This window comes from Meles meles, chromosome 5 (assembly GCF_922984935.1).
Source record: "Meles meles chromosome 5, mMelMel3.1 paternal haplotype, whole genome shotgun sequence".
In the NCBI taxonomy this organism is placed as follows: domain Eukaryota; kingdom Metazoa; phylum Chordata; class Mammalia; order Carnivora; family Mustelidae; genus Meles; species Meles meles.
The window spans coordinates 118,140,468-118,155,558 of NC_060070.1; the positions used below are offsets into that span (position 1 = coordinate 118,140,468).

Here is a 15,091-nt window from a genome sequence, read left to right on the forward strand (position 1 = left end):
CAGATGATATGATACTACAAGTAGAAAACCGAAAAGCCTCCACTCCAAAACTGCAAGAACTTGTCCAGGAATTCAGTAAAGTGTCAGGATATAAAGTAAATGCACAGAAATCAGTCACATTTCTTTACAACAAGAAGACAGAAGAAAGAGAAATTAAGGAATCAATCCCATTTATAATTGCAGCCAAAATCATAAGATACCTAGGAATAGACCTAACCAAAGAGGCAAAGAATCTGTACTCAGAAAACGATAAAGTACTCATGAAAGAAACTGAAGAAGACACAAAGAAATTCAAAAATGTTCCATGCTCATGGATTGGAAGGACAAATATTGTGTAAATGTCTATTCTACCTAAAGCAACCTACACATTTAATGCAATCCCTATAAAATTCCCATCGATTTTTTTTTCAAAGAAATAGAAAAAATAATCCTAAAACTTATATGGAACCAGGAAAGACCTCGAATAGCCAAAGGAATATTGAAAAAGAAAGCCAAAGTTGGTGGCATCACCATTCCAGACTTCAAGCTCTATTACAAAGCTGTCAACAAGAGAGTAAGGTACTGGCACAAAAACAGACTCATAGATCAATGGAACAGAATAGAGAGCCCGGAAATAGACCTTCAAATCTATGGTCAACTAATCTTCGACAAAGTGGGAAAGAATGTCCAATGGAAAAAAGACAGCGTCTTCAACAAATGCTGCTGGGAAAATTGGATAGCCACATGCAGAAAAAAGAAATTGGACCACTTCCTTACACCACACATGAAAATAGATTCAAAATGGATGAAGGACCTCAATGTGAGAAAGGAATCCATCAAAATTTTTGAGGAGAACACAGGCAGCAACTTCTTTGACCTCTTCCGCAACAACTTCCTCCTAGGAACATCGCCAAAAGCAAGGGAAGCAAAGGCAAAAATGAACTATTGGGATTTTATCAAGATCAAAAGCTTTTGCACAGCAAAGGAAACAGTTAACAAAACCAAAAGACAACTGACAGATTGGGAGAAGATATTTGCAAACGACATATCAGATAAAGGGCGAGTATCCAAAATCTATAAAGAACTTAGCAAACTCAACACCCAAACAACAAAAATCCAATCAAGCAATGGGCATAGGACATGGACAGACATTTTTGCAAAGACGACATCCAGATGGCCAACAGACACATGAAAAAGTGCTCCACATCACTCAGCATCAGGGAAATACAAATCAAAACTACAATGAGATACCACCTCACACCAGTCAGAATGGCTAAAATTAACAAGTCAGGAAATGACAGATGCTGGCGAGGATGCAGAGAAAGGGGAACCCTCCTACACTGCTGGTGGGAATGCAAGCTGGTGCAGCCACTCTGGAAAACAGCGTGGATGTTCCTCAAAAAACTGAAAATAGAGCTACCCTATGACCCACCGATTGCACTGCTGGATATATATCCTAAAGATACAAACATGGTGCTCCGAAGGGGCATGTGCATCCACATGTTTATGGCAGCAATGTCCACAATAGCCAAACTATGGAAAGAACCTGGATGCCCATCAACAGATGAATGGAAAAAGAAGATGTGGTATATATATACAATGGAATACTATGCAGCCATCAAAAGAAAAGAAATCTTGCCATTTGCAACAACGTGGATGGAACTAGAGGGTATTATGCTTAGCAATGTGAGTCAGTAGGAGAAAGACAACTATCATATGCTCTTCCTGATATGCAACATGGGGGGTTTGGGCGGGGTAGGAAAACAAAAAATGAAAGAAGATGCGATCGGGAGGGAGACAAAGCATAAAAGACTCAATCTCAAAAAAACAGAATGAGAGTTGCTGGGGGGAGTGGGGACGGGATAGGTAGCACTGGGGAGGGTATGTGCTATGACGAGTACTGTGAAATGTGTAAACCTGGTGAGTCACACAGACCTGTACCCCTGGGAATTAAAAGACATATGTTTATTTTAAAATTTAAAAATAAAAATTAAAAAACAATTCCTTGGTCCTGAATATCTTCCTGGACTCTGCAGGCACAACAGGTTCCAGACTCTTCATCTTTATGCCTTGTTGCCCTCCTCTGCTATCGTTGGAATTTACACACTTATCCTTTGGGTCATGGCCTTGCCAGCGGCTTTGGGGGCCATCTGTTGGCTAAGGTGACATTTTTGACAGGTTTAAGACTCTGTCTGCCATGCTTAGCTTCTGGAACATCCTCTACAAGCCAGTGGTTGATATTAGAGGATTGCTGCCTTGGAATTCTCTGCTCTTCCTTGCCCACAGTTGAGGTGGCAGGGCGAGGATGATCCACAATGGGGGCTGAATTTGCCGTTCCTGCTTTGTCCCCATGGAGGGATTTCAAGCTTCCTCTAAGGGAGTTGAAGCGCCCAGGTTTAGAATTTGGTGCAGGAATCAGTTTGGTTGAGCAGGAAGGGCTACAAGGGGATGTGGCCTTTCTTGATTTAAAGATCTCTATGGATTCAAGGACCCTGGAGGGAAGGCCCCATAGCATCCTCCAACGAAACCTTTTAATATGGGCTTCCAGCATCTGCTGTACACGAGGTTCAACAAAGGGAAGCTCCTGGCAGGTATTCAGGGAGTATTCCTCAACCTCTGATGGTGGCAAATGTCTTTGTTTTATCTCAGCCTGGGATTTCTCAGAAGGAAATGATGTCTTCTTCATTGTATGCCATGAATCATTCACTGTCCCAGGGAGTTGACTCTCACTGATTTCCTCGGATTTTTTGTGCAAATGTATTTTCAGGACATTTTCCAGTTGTCTCTGACCTGTAGTCTCCACAGACACTGTGGAGTTCTTCTCTGATGGGCTCCTAAGTTCTTTCTCAGAATCACGCTCTATATCATGATCTGAAGAGCTCTCAAGGTCACTCAACAGATCATCTTTTGGGCCATCCTCTGGGTTGTGTTCCTGACCCTTCTTCAGGTTGTCATTGTCCTTGTCCAGTTCACCATCCTCTAGCTGAAGCATTTCTGAGTCATTGTCATTGACGCTTTCAGTGTCGTTCAATTTGCTCAGACTCTTAGGGATCCATGAGCGTCCACGAAAGCGCTGGGACTCAGGGAGCTGTGGAAGAGTACTCAGACGGCTCATCACGGCGAGAGACTCATAGATCCTACGGGGAATGCCCCACCGGTGTTGGATGAGCCTTTTTCGAAGGTGACTCTCCAGTTTTCTCCGAACCTCTTCATTCAGAGGAAACTGTCCAGGAGGGATAGAGATTACAACTTCGGCCTTGGTGGCCTTGTGGCTGAGAGAAGGCTTAGGAGCTGGAGGACAGTAGTCCTCCTGGGATCTTTGGACTACAGTGGGTAAACCCCACACACGTCTCTGTACCTTCTGCAACACGTTCCATTCCAGATGTTGCATTTCTGTTGGCGTGAGATTCTCCGATTCATTCGGAGGTCTGTGAAAACACACTCCACAGACCTTGATGTCGGGTAGAGGACCAGATGGCAGGATTGGGAGTGGGGATTGAAGGTGGGTCTGGGGCTGGACACGAGGGTTAGGTAGGGGCTGGGTTTGAGGCAGGAGTTGAGGCGGGTTCTCAGGCAAGGATCGAGGCAGTGGATGGGGGACTACTGGGGATTCCTGCTCTGGGGAGTCATTCGAGATGTGACCCGAGGCATCAGCAGCAGGGAAGAAGGACTCCCTATGTGGATCTTGGAGACCCCAGAAGAGCTGGATGGGGGAATGTTGTAAATGGCCCTCCTCCATGGTTGTAGGATATGGGCGCCGCTGATGCCTATGCAGCTCCTTTGATTGGTCTTTGCTGCTCCAGAAAGGAAGGGAGGATGCCAAATCATGGGTGTCAACAATTGTTTGTTTTGCAAAAGAACCCTTTGGTTCCTTCCACAGAAGGAAGTCACTCCTCTTTTGCCTTTGTTTCTCTAGAAGTGCCAGGGCATCAGGGCTGAGAAGTGAGAGGTTGCCAGGCTGTAGAAGGTTGGCTGCAGGGTCTCCCCTGGAAGAAGCCTCTGAAGAATGGAGGGCCAGAACCTCTTGATGGAAATCACGTGGAGCCAAGGTTGAAGGGAAGAAGTCTTTGGCATGAGTTTTCCACCAAGGGAGGTCTAAAACTGACAAGCTGGTGGGGTCGATGCCTAGGATTGTTGGGATGTAAGTAGACAACCCACCAGAGCTGTCTGGGGGCGAGCCCTGTGGAACAGGCTTCGTTGAGATGGAAATCGGTTTAGATTGAGGCACAGTTAAATTGCTGTCTGGTGGTGGTGAAGCAGACTGGGTTGGTGGTGCGTGATGATGAGCAAAGGTCTCAGTGAGATTCACCCTCCGAGACAACTCCGGTAAGGGGCTGACATCTTGGGGAAGGGTAGGGTCCAGAGAGAAGGTGGGACTTAGAGACACTCTCTCTGTCTCTGTCTGGACACTATGGCCCTCTGTATGGGCATGATGTGGTTGAGAAGGAGGAAAGGCAAGGGGCTGGGCTGGGAAATGGTCCCTTGGGAATTTGGAATCCAAGGGAGGAAAAGGCTTTGGTGGCAAAGAATCACCTGGTGGCGAGGGTGGAAAAACGTCTGCCACAGGGATCACTGGGTTAGGTTGGGAGATGAAGGCAGGTGGTGGGGAAGGCTTCGGTAGAGGAGCTCCTGGAGGGACTGCTGAGAAGTCAGGGGAGAGAGTGAACGATGAAGTAGTCACAGGAGCTGTGGAATCCAAGGGAGTCGAATCTTCCGGGGTCTGTAGGAACAGCATCTGATTGATCTCAGCAGTTGTGCTATTACACACCTCACAGGAGGGGTCTGGACATAAGAGTTGACGAAAGTGGTTGGTATCATGATGCCGGCCGAGGGGGCTGCAGGAGACAGGAGGTACAAAGCTGCAGCCAGGACCAGAGCAAGGGGAGGACGACATGCAGGCCTGACAAGGGAGGGGCCACCTGAAGCCTGCTGTCCCTTCACAGTGCCCCACTTTTATGACTTCACAGAGTACCCAGTAGCCTTCACCCCAACACCTGTTCCTATGGAAACCCCCTCCCATGGCTATGACAGACGGCAGTGAATCCTGCAGTTGCATCAAATGTGCTCTAAGAGGAATCAGGATAGAAGGGGAGAGACTGGTCACCTTCTTAGAACAGAGATCAGCTTCTGGGTCTCCTCTACTTCTCTTCGGAGCCATCTGTCATCTGGGAAACCAGGAGAATGTGTTATGTAGTGAAAGTAGGAAAGTAGAAACATAGGCAATCACACAGGAGTCCTCTTATGGGACCACCTTGGGCTGTCGGACTCTGAAAGCCCTAATAATCAATAGGTGAGGGCAAATGGCCAATGATGTGAAGCTGGTTAGTGATCTTGCTTCACGTATAAAGTATTTTCATGTAAATTATCCCATGTGATGATCAAGACCACCTCTGTGAAGCAGAGAGGTCAGCGGGTACCTCAGGGGAGACTCCTGAGTATCCATGATGTCACAGAGCTTTCACAAAGTCAGGAGACAGAAGTTCTGACTCTTGAATTCTCACACAGCCACCTACTGGGCAGCACTCATCGTCCAGATCCATCACTGCTTCATGCTCAGTAGTGGTCAGAGCAGGGAATCCGAGAAGGGTTTTGCACTCTGGCTGCATTTCCATGAGCCTCTCCTCTGAGGCTTCTGTTTTCTGAGAGGGAATGTACCTAGAGGCTCGCATCCTCAGAGATCATGGACTGGGCCCTCATGGAGAGGACAGCAAGGATCAGCCTTGGAGAGCTCAGGTGGAATGGGCAGAACCTTACCTTCCAGAGTCCCACCTTTCCTTCTCCTCTTGGCTCTGCCCTGATGCTAGAACAAAAATAAAAAGAATGAGGGAGGCTGGAACCTATGTCTTACTCTTCTCTCAGAAATGGAGACATTCTTTATCCAAGAAGACTAGGACTTTAACAGAACTTTGTGTTCCTTGCTTTTTTCAGTTTTTAAGGTGATAAAATATTTTCAATATTTGCTACTTTGAACAAGTCTGAGGACTTTGTCTGGGAGGTCCACACTTGGTATTCTCAGTCAGAAGTCCTACGTTCAGTGAGGACATAGAAAAAATGAAGCCTGACAGTCACACGTGTGCTCCCTTAGGCAGGACCCTTTATCCTAGGTCATAGCTCAGACCCCACTCTCTTCTCAGAGGCTCAGCACTCTTCTCCTTATCAGCCCAGCATGAAAGAAGGCTTGATTGACTGATGCTTGACCTGGGAAAGGGACTCATGATCAAGTGCTGGGAAAGTTTGTTCTTTTACACAGACCCCATACTCTCAAAATAACCCAATCCATGGCTATAGATTCCCTGTGTTTGGGATTTTAACCAAGAACCGCCACCAAACCCAGATAGATTGTGAGTTTCAAGTAGAAACCTTAGTCCTTCCTTAACCCTTCCCCTGCCAGGCCTCTTTTCCTAGAGTAATGAAACTTCCCATTTTAGGTGTTTCTCTGACTCTACCAAGCTCATTTTAAAATTTGGGATTGGGGGTACCTGGATAGCTCAGTTGGTTAAGTATCTGCCTTGGGATCAGGTCAGGATTCCAGGGTCTTGAAATCTAGCCCCACATTGCATTCCCTGCTTAGCTCTCCCTGTGCACCCCCCACCTCTGCTCACTTGCTTTCTCTTAAACAAAATCTTAAAAATAGATTAATTTGGGATTAGAAATGGAAACCGTAATAATCTGTGTTGAGCGCCCGCCCAGCCCCCAAAGGATTTCTTACCTTTTGGGTGGTTTTTGTGTTCCGAGTTGGAAATGGAATCCCCACCAGGTAGCACAGGAACAGAAGGAGCAATCCCAGCCCACACAGGAAGGTGAAGTTGGGATCAATCTCCAAGCATGTTGAGCCAAAGCTCAGACAAGGTTTAGTATCGCTATTCAGAAATGGGAGAACCCTCCAGTGTTTGAACTCCATTGCCTGAATCACAAGACAGCCTATACTGTGCGCATGCTGAATTTATATCCTCCCCAGGCTTACATCACAGAGCACCGTCACAAAGAGTTTCTGAGGGCTGGGGAGGTGACAATTGAACAAGGTGTGTCCCAGCTCCTCCCCCACTCACTAGCTCAGAAGAAGACCCCTCCACCCCCCGTAGGTCCTTCAGGTTTGCCGTCCTATTTTCCTACTCCTTTACATCGCTTGTGAAATTTATGAAATTTTCTGTTTGTTCCATGTATAATGCATATATTACTTGGGTCCCCCTTTAATGTTTGAGACCTTGACTTGGGTCTTACTAGTTCAATGCCTTGAATGTCTGCAAGGCTACCTGGAATTTTTGCTTGTCCCCTGATATTTACACTCAGGATCTCATAGGTCCTCAGATACATCTTTCATATACAATGTGTTTGCCTGGGACACCTGGATGGCTCAGTCAGTTAAGTAACTGTCCTCTGCTCAGGTCAGGATCTCAGGGTCCTGGGATCAAGCTCCACATCTGGCTCCTTGCTCCACGGGGAGCCTGCTTCCCCCACTCCCTCTGCCTGCAGCTCCCCTGTTTGTGTGCTCCCTGTCAAATAAATAAAACCTTTAAAAGAAAATGTGTTTGCCTTAAATAAACCCAGATAGAGACCGTAAAGTGCTTTCCACTTAGTTTTTTTTTACATGTTGCACAGCATGTTTCAGTTTTTGTTTTATTCAGCCTTTAGTATCTTTAGTCAGAGAGGCTGACTCATTTAAAATCAATAATGCATTCATTATTCAATAATCCCAAAACTAAAATCAATATAAAACAAATGTAAATAATTAAAGCTTCAAATGGTCTTGGGGGTAACTCTGTAGCACTTGTATTCCTAAAGTTAGTGTAGTTAAACTGCATAAAAGGTTTGGGGACAAGCTAACACACACACACACACACACACACACACACACACACACACACACCCTTTGACAAAACAATCCAGTATATTTCATATTGAAGAATAAAGTGTTTTCTCCTTTTATTTCATCCTTTCATAAAATATTGACCCCAGTTGTTCTTACTCTACCTAAAATACTGTGTTCTGTACATCAGTACCCTAATAGGTGTACAAATCCCTTCTCAGTGAGTTGCAGCCCTGTCACAAATGCCATAGACCGGGTGGCTTAAACGACACACATATATTTTTCATCGCTCTGGAGGAGGGGAATTCCAAGATCAAGGCACAGCAGATTCCGTGTCTATTGAGAATTTCCTCCTGGTTCACAGGGAGGTGCATCTTCTCCCTACGACCTGATGTAGCAGAAAATGTGGGGGAGAGGTTTCTGGCGTCTCTTTTCTAAGGATACTAAACTCACTCATGAGGGCCCCACACTCATGACCTAATCACCTCCCAAAGTCCCCATCTCCTAATACCATCACATTAGGATTAGGGTTTCAACATATGAATTTGGGGAGGAGCACAAACATTCAGTTCATAAACTCCCCAAAGGCTGGGATAGGTTACAGGGTGCTAAGTAACTCCTGATCCCCTCTGGTGGCAGGGTAGGACCCAGGAGTGTCGCAGCCTTACTGCAGAATGTAGTCTGGAAGAGCCTTACCTGATTGCCCTTGTGGGCCCTGTCTATCCTTTCCTAGGAGTGCCTTGCCAGGAAAAGGGGTTGAGAAGCTCCACCCTATATTATCATCCCCACGTGTGTTTGAAAATCAACTCCCCATGACAGTTTTTCCAGGTTCCTTTTTGTCAGGTTTAAATAATCCCGGTATTTCCCTCCACTCTTCCTCCATCTTTTCTAAACCCTTTTATCTTCAGGACAGCTGTCCTCTGAACTGCCTCCTAACTTCTCATGTCTTTCTGAAACTGGGATACCCTTTATTTGACACCACTGGCCTAGCATTCTTAACTTGGTCATCTGGGAAAGGGTAGGACAGCCTTCACCCTGGCCCAACAGAGTCTCCTTTCAGTTCTGCAGGAACAGGTCACCTGCCTGGAAGATCAGACCTGCCAAGAGGCACCGCATCTTCCTCATCCTGACATGCAGTCTCAGTGACATTTTCATTTAATAAACAGTTACTTCTGGAAGCCAAGAGACACAAACACCTGTTAAGTCCTGGCCTCTGTCCTTAAGGACCTCATGGTGCTGTTCTAGGGAAAAGCCCTGTACAGGCTGAGAGTTACACAGGACACAGGACAAGTATCCTGCCACCGTTTGTGAACTGCCAGGTGATCTCTGGAACAGAGAGACAAAGTGACAGGTACCATGGGTCACAAATGCTCACACACACCATGCTCCTTAGAAAGGCCACTCTGCATGTCTTATCTCTGTGATTATCTGATACAAATTAATGACTCTTTGAGAAGATAGTCAAAGAACGGCTTTTCTCTTTTAAAAGGGCCTATGTGGGCCAGATATCCTTATGTACATTTATGTGCCTTGAGTTAAAACCTTTCTCAGAACCTGGTAGAAGTGCCTTCAAAATTTAAAGGAACAAGACCTGAAAGGTATATTTATAATCTCACCAAAAATAACCTCCACTGAGGTTCAGTAGGGGAGGTTCACAGCACTTCTCCTCCTACACTAACAGCAAGTGTAAATGATTTGCTACTTTTTCAAGAAGTTTACTGGGAGCAACCTCACAATCACCCCATGATGTAAGCAGCTCAGGTATTTCTGGGTCTCTATTATGAAAGAACAAAACTGAAGCTCGGAGAGGGTAAGTGCCTTCTCTAGATCACGCAGCCGTAACTCGCAGAGCACTGACAATGAAATCCCCAAGGTTCTCAACACCTCTATTTTAAATAATAAGTGATATCCTAAAAAGCCATCTTAGTCCTACATTAAAGCAGCCGTGTGGCTGAGAGTATCCACTTTGTCTATTCAACGCTGGCAAGTTTTTTGGTTTTTTTGAATGGCACCTATGTTTATTTTTTTGAAGAAAAGTATTTTTCCCACATACCTTCTCCCTTTTCACCAAAATACCTTATCATCTCTACCAATTTTAAACAATAATGTCATTTTTTTGATGGTCACATCTGTTTATTTCTTCTCGGCATGCTCCCTAATCATTTAATCGTTGGAACTCTTACAGCTTAATTACTTAGATTAGAAACTGTTGAAATTAAGCCCTTTATCATTTCCTTACTTGACTCGCCTAGATCCCCTTGCTGATGAATCAGTCTTGGCCCTAGACACCCAATCCTTTCCCTGCCATGTGAAGAGGGTTTGCCTGTAATGACAGTTCCTTTTTTCCCCCTCTCTTATCCTGCATCCACAGCTTCACCATTGTCTCTCCCAAAGGAAGGTACACTTCTAGCCTGCCCCACTTCACGTAACCTCCCTTGACTGCAGGACGCATGTCTGTTGAGAAAAATCCCTCCACATATCTTTGAGTTTCTGGAATTGATTTTAAATGGGAAGTGTGGTCTTAACTGTCCCTAAGGCCCCTAGGACTCACAACTATAAAAAAGATCCTTTAAAGTCTGAGCAAGGTAAGCTCCACCCCTCAAAATTTCCAGGTGAGAAGGGGTTATAAATATGGCACAATGAATTTGTTTTTCCAACCTGGCCTTGTTCTAAAAGAGTCTGTGAAACTGACCCAGATTAAAGCAAACTAAAGATACACAGCAACTGCATGTAGTTTGTCATCCTAGACTAAATCCTGTAAAGAGGTTTACACACACACACACACGCACGCACACAGGACATTACTTGATAAATGATAAAAATGGAATGTGAGTGGGAGATTAGTTAAAAATTTTATGTCCATATGTGCAACCACTCTGGAAAACAGCATGGAGGTTCCTCAAAATGTTGAAAATAGAACTACCCTATGACCCAGCAATTGCACTACTGGGTATTTACCCTAAAGATACAAACATAGTGATCCGAAGGGGCACGTGTACCCGAATGTTTATAGCAGCAATGTCTACAATAGCCAAACTATGGAAAGAACCTAGATGTCCATCAACAGATGAATGGATAAAGAAGAAGTGGTATATATACACAATGGAATACTATGCAGCCATCAAAAGAAATGAAATCTTGCCATTTGCGACGACGTGGATGGAACTAGAGCGTATCATGCTTAGTGAAATAAGTCAATCGGAGAAAGGCAACTATCATATGATCTCCCTGATTATGAGAACATGGAGAAGCAACATGGGGGGTTAGTGGGATAGGAGAAGAGTAAATGAAACAAGATGGGATTGGGAGGGAGACAAACCATAAATGACTCTTAATCTCACAAAACAAACTGGGGGTTGCTGGGGGGAGGTGGGATTGGGAGGGGGGAGGGGGCTATGGACATTGGGGAGGGTATGTGCTATGGTGAGTGCTGTGAAGTGTGTAAACCTGGCGATTCACAGACCTGTATCCCTGAGGATAAAAATACATTATATGTTTATTAAAAAAAAAAAATTTGGAAGGGGAGGCGAACCATAAGAGACTATGGACTCTGAAAAACAACCTGAGGGTTTTGAAGGGTCAGGGGTGGGAGGTTGGGGGAACAGGTGGTGGGTAATAGAGAGGGCACGTTTTGCATGGAGCACTGGGTGTTGTGCAAAAACAATGAATACTGTTACGCTGAAAAAATAAATAAAGTGGAAAAATTAAAAAAAAAAAATAAAATAAAATAAAATTTTATGTCCATATGAAATTTACCGAAGAAGATAACTGTGGTGTCAGAGAATATTCATTTTCTTAAGAAATTCACAATGAAATATTCAGGGAGAAAGTGCATGATGCCTGAAATGTATTTTTGAATATTCAAGAATGTATGCATAGTTTTCATAGGCATTGTTAGGGTCCGTAATCAAAGGAGTGATACTGATACAAAGCGAAGGTCAAGCAAAGCTTTATTTCTCGCCAAGCATCGAGAATCAAACTGACCAGTCAGGGCCATCGCTTGCAAAGTGGCGACCCCTCCCAGCCTCACAGACTAACTTTTATAGAGGTAGTTTAGCTGGGCTATACACAGGTAGCCAATGAGATTGCAATACACCGAGAAAAATGCACAGTCATGTTAGGTCCCTTAGGGGCGGCCAATTGAATTATAGATCACCCTAGTAGATATGTCCGTGCCCCACTGATTGGCTGTCTCTACCTGGCCTGGCCCGCCCTTGTGTCTGGGCTTTGCAAGTAAGTTCCTTGGTGAGGGGCAGGGTCAATCTAAGTTTACTGCATTGGGTCTATGTAACTTTACTTCATAAACAACAAAATGGCTCCCTCAGATTAAGTAGGCCCTTACAAGCATATATATGTCTTCCTATATAGAGAGAAGGGGAAGGAGGAAAGGAGAGAGAGATTGTAAACAGGTCAAAATCAGAATAGGTATACCTGGATGAAGGGTATAGGGCTTTACCATCTATGCAACTTTTCCACAACTTTCTTTTCAAATACATTTTAAAAATAAATTTAACCCAATCTTTGAGATTTCTGACTTTGATTCCAGAAGCTAGTGCCTCCCTCATACTCCGACCCCAGATGTGTGCAATGCCAACTTTAAAACAGCTGTCTCAGGTTCTGTCCTATGCAAGATACCTGGGATCCTCTCTGCACATTTGAAACATGCTAACATTTCAACAAGGTTTTACAAAACTGGCAAAGAGTGCCCCCATTCAAAAAAAAATTTAGAAATTATATGCAATATGAAACAAACAACAAAGAACAAAAATTCTACATGTTTACTAACACAGAACCCCTAATTTCATTTTTCTCTGGTGCCACCAGGTTGCTCTTCTCCTGGGTTTTGCAGTGTCATTGATTTGCCAGCACTTTGTTTGCTCTGCTAGTCAGTTTCCACTCCTCCACTAGATTTCCATCTTCCAAAAATGCGTTGACAGCTTTTGTTCTTTATGCTCCCCTTCATGTCATCCTTAGGCACTTATTTTTAAATCCTTTACTTGTTTGAACAGCTTTATTGAAATACGGTTCATATACCATACAGTGTGCCCATTTAACATGTATATTTCCTTGATTTTCAGTATAGGCATCACCACAGTCGATATTAAAACATTGTCATGACTTAAGAGAAACAAATCTGCAAACTTTTGCTCTCATTCTCCTCTCTCTCCTCCCTGGAGCTCTAAGATGAATCTATTTTCTGTTTTGTAGATTTCACTCTTCTGGACACTTCATGTGAATGGAGTCATATGTGGCCATTAGTGACTGGCTTCTTTCATTTACCGTGTATTCAAGGATCATCCCTCTTGTGGCATGCGTTGGTCTTTTTTATTCCACAAAGTACTATATCACAGGAATATGTTATATTTAATTTACCCATTATTCAGTTGATGGATGTTTGAATTGTTTCTGTCTTTTGACCTTATAAATAAGATAGCTATAAACATTTGTTTACAAGTTTTTGTGTAGTCCTATGTTTTCATTTCTGGGGAGTATATACCAAGAAGGGGAACTGCTGGGTCATATGTTAACTCTATGGTTAACTTTCTGATCAACTGCCACACTGTTTCCAAATTAGCTGTACCATTTTTCATTCCTACCAATAGTGCGTGGGAGTTCTAATTTCTTCACATTCCCACCCACATTTGTATTCTTTTTGATTTTAGCCATCGTTGTAGGTGTGAAGTTTTGGTCAATATTGATTTTGATTTGTATTTTCCTGATGGTTAATGATATTGAGCAGTTTTCATCTAATCTTTTTCTTTTAATGGCATTTTGGGAAAGAGGGGAGTGTTTGAATTACTCCATTATAGGTGAAACACAGTAGTTTATTTGAAAAGTAAGAGGACATATTTTTCTTCTAGATATTTGAAAACACACAATGTCAGGTCTTTAAAAACATACACGGTGTTCTTCTCTACTTTTTGCATATTACAGTTGCTGAGTGATTCAGGGACAGTGAAATTCTGTCCTGAATTTGCTCCATAAGATGACTTCTTGCGTGGGGTTGAGGAATTCACTCAAATGACTCTTCAAGGTTGACTATAAGGCAGAGCAGAACTGATTGCCAACAGCCTCTAAAGCCCAGTGCCTTTTCGACACCAATGCTGCATACACCTGTTGTGAATAAGTGTGCGGCACAGGTGATAAACATCAAAGAAATGTGAGAGCTTTGACGTGGACACATAGCATATGTCTCAGAGATGGATGGCAAGATGTTCTAAAGGGCTTTTGCACTTTAATCCCAGTGTATCACACCCACCCAATGATTATCCTGCAAGTTGGGTGGCGGATATGTGGGAATTTATATTGTTATATGTGCTCTTGGACATGTTCCTGTAGTAAAAACCATTAAAAAAAAAAGATGTAGTAAAATCATAAAAAAAAAAAAAAGATGTTGGGTGCCTCATAAGGACAGGGAGGAGGGGTCAGAAGGAGACCTGGCAAGGGTGGATCAGTCCCTCAAGTCTAAAAGTTAACTCTCTCTCAATAAAGACATTGCAGAAAGTATATTTCCTTTGAGATTGAGAAGGAAACCTCTTTCCATATAAGAGGAAGGAAGAGGAAAAAGAAGAATGGGGAAAGTTTTTTGGAAGGATTTGGGTTTGTTCTGTTTTGTTTTGTGAGAGGCTCGATCACTGCTTTCTTGCTCCTCTGTGAGCTGTGGTCCAGCACATCTGCTGGGCAAGAAGATGGCCTAAGTTTGAGGAAAGTAAAGGAAATTTGCAATAGATCTGAGGGCCACCTGGGTGTCTCCATCAGTTAAGAATCTGCCTTTGGTGCAGGTGATGACCCTGGTGCCCTGGGATTGAGTCCTGCTCCCTGCTTGGCAGGAAGCCTGCTTCTCCCTCTCCCTCTGCCACTCCCGTTGATTGTGCTCCTTCTCTCTGTCAAATAACATTTAAAATCAAATAAATTAGATCTGAGTACACCGAGGAGAGAATGTACTAAGGAAATAGTGACCTAACTCCATTTATTTTGTTCACGTTACTAAGTCTTGGTTAAGTATTTGTGGAATGAATGAATGATTTCCAGGCAGTGCTGGGGCTGAATTTCATGTGGCATCAGTAGACTCAGTTGTGAGTAGACTCAGTTTTGATATGGGAGATTTAATCCAAAAATAATCAGTTACGTACAGAAAGGCATTTCTAAAAGAGACAGAGAGACAAGATTTTGCCAGACAGGAAGGACTGAAGGGGATTGGATGGGGTCATCCACCTGTACTAGAGCCTGTTTTGTTTTGTTTTGTTAACTGAAGAATGGCTGATGCAAGACCACATGAATGTCAGGTGTGCCACTCTATGCTGC

At 43.8% G+C, this 15,091-nt stretch overlaps 1 protein-coding gene across 1 annotated transcript; it reads right to left on the reverse strand.

Annotated features, from left to right (window-relative positions):
* Positions 1 to 2,098: 2,098 nt before the first annotated feature.
* LOC123942203 (spermatogenesis-associated protein 31D1-like) lies at positions 2,099 to 4,873 on the reverse strand. Its single transcript, XM_046006089.1, has one exon. The coding sequence runs from the start codon at positions 4,871 to 4,873 to the stop codon at positions 2,099 to 2,101; it is 2,775 nt and encodes a 924-aa protein (XP_045862045.1).
* Between the last annotated feature and the right edge of the window lie 10,218 nt (positions 4,874 to 15,091).

Coding starts and splice junctions, on each gene's coding strand:
- LOC123942203 (XM_046006089.1), bottom strand. CDS start 4,873: ATGTCGTCCTCCCCTTGCTCTGGTCCTGGCTGCAGCTTTGTACCTCCT.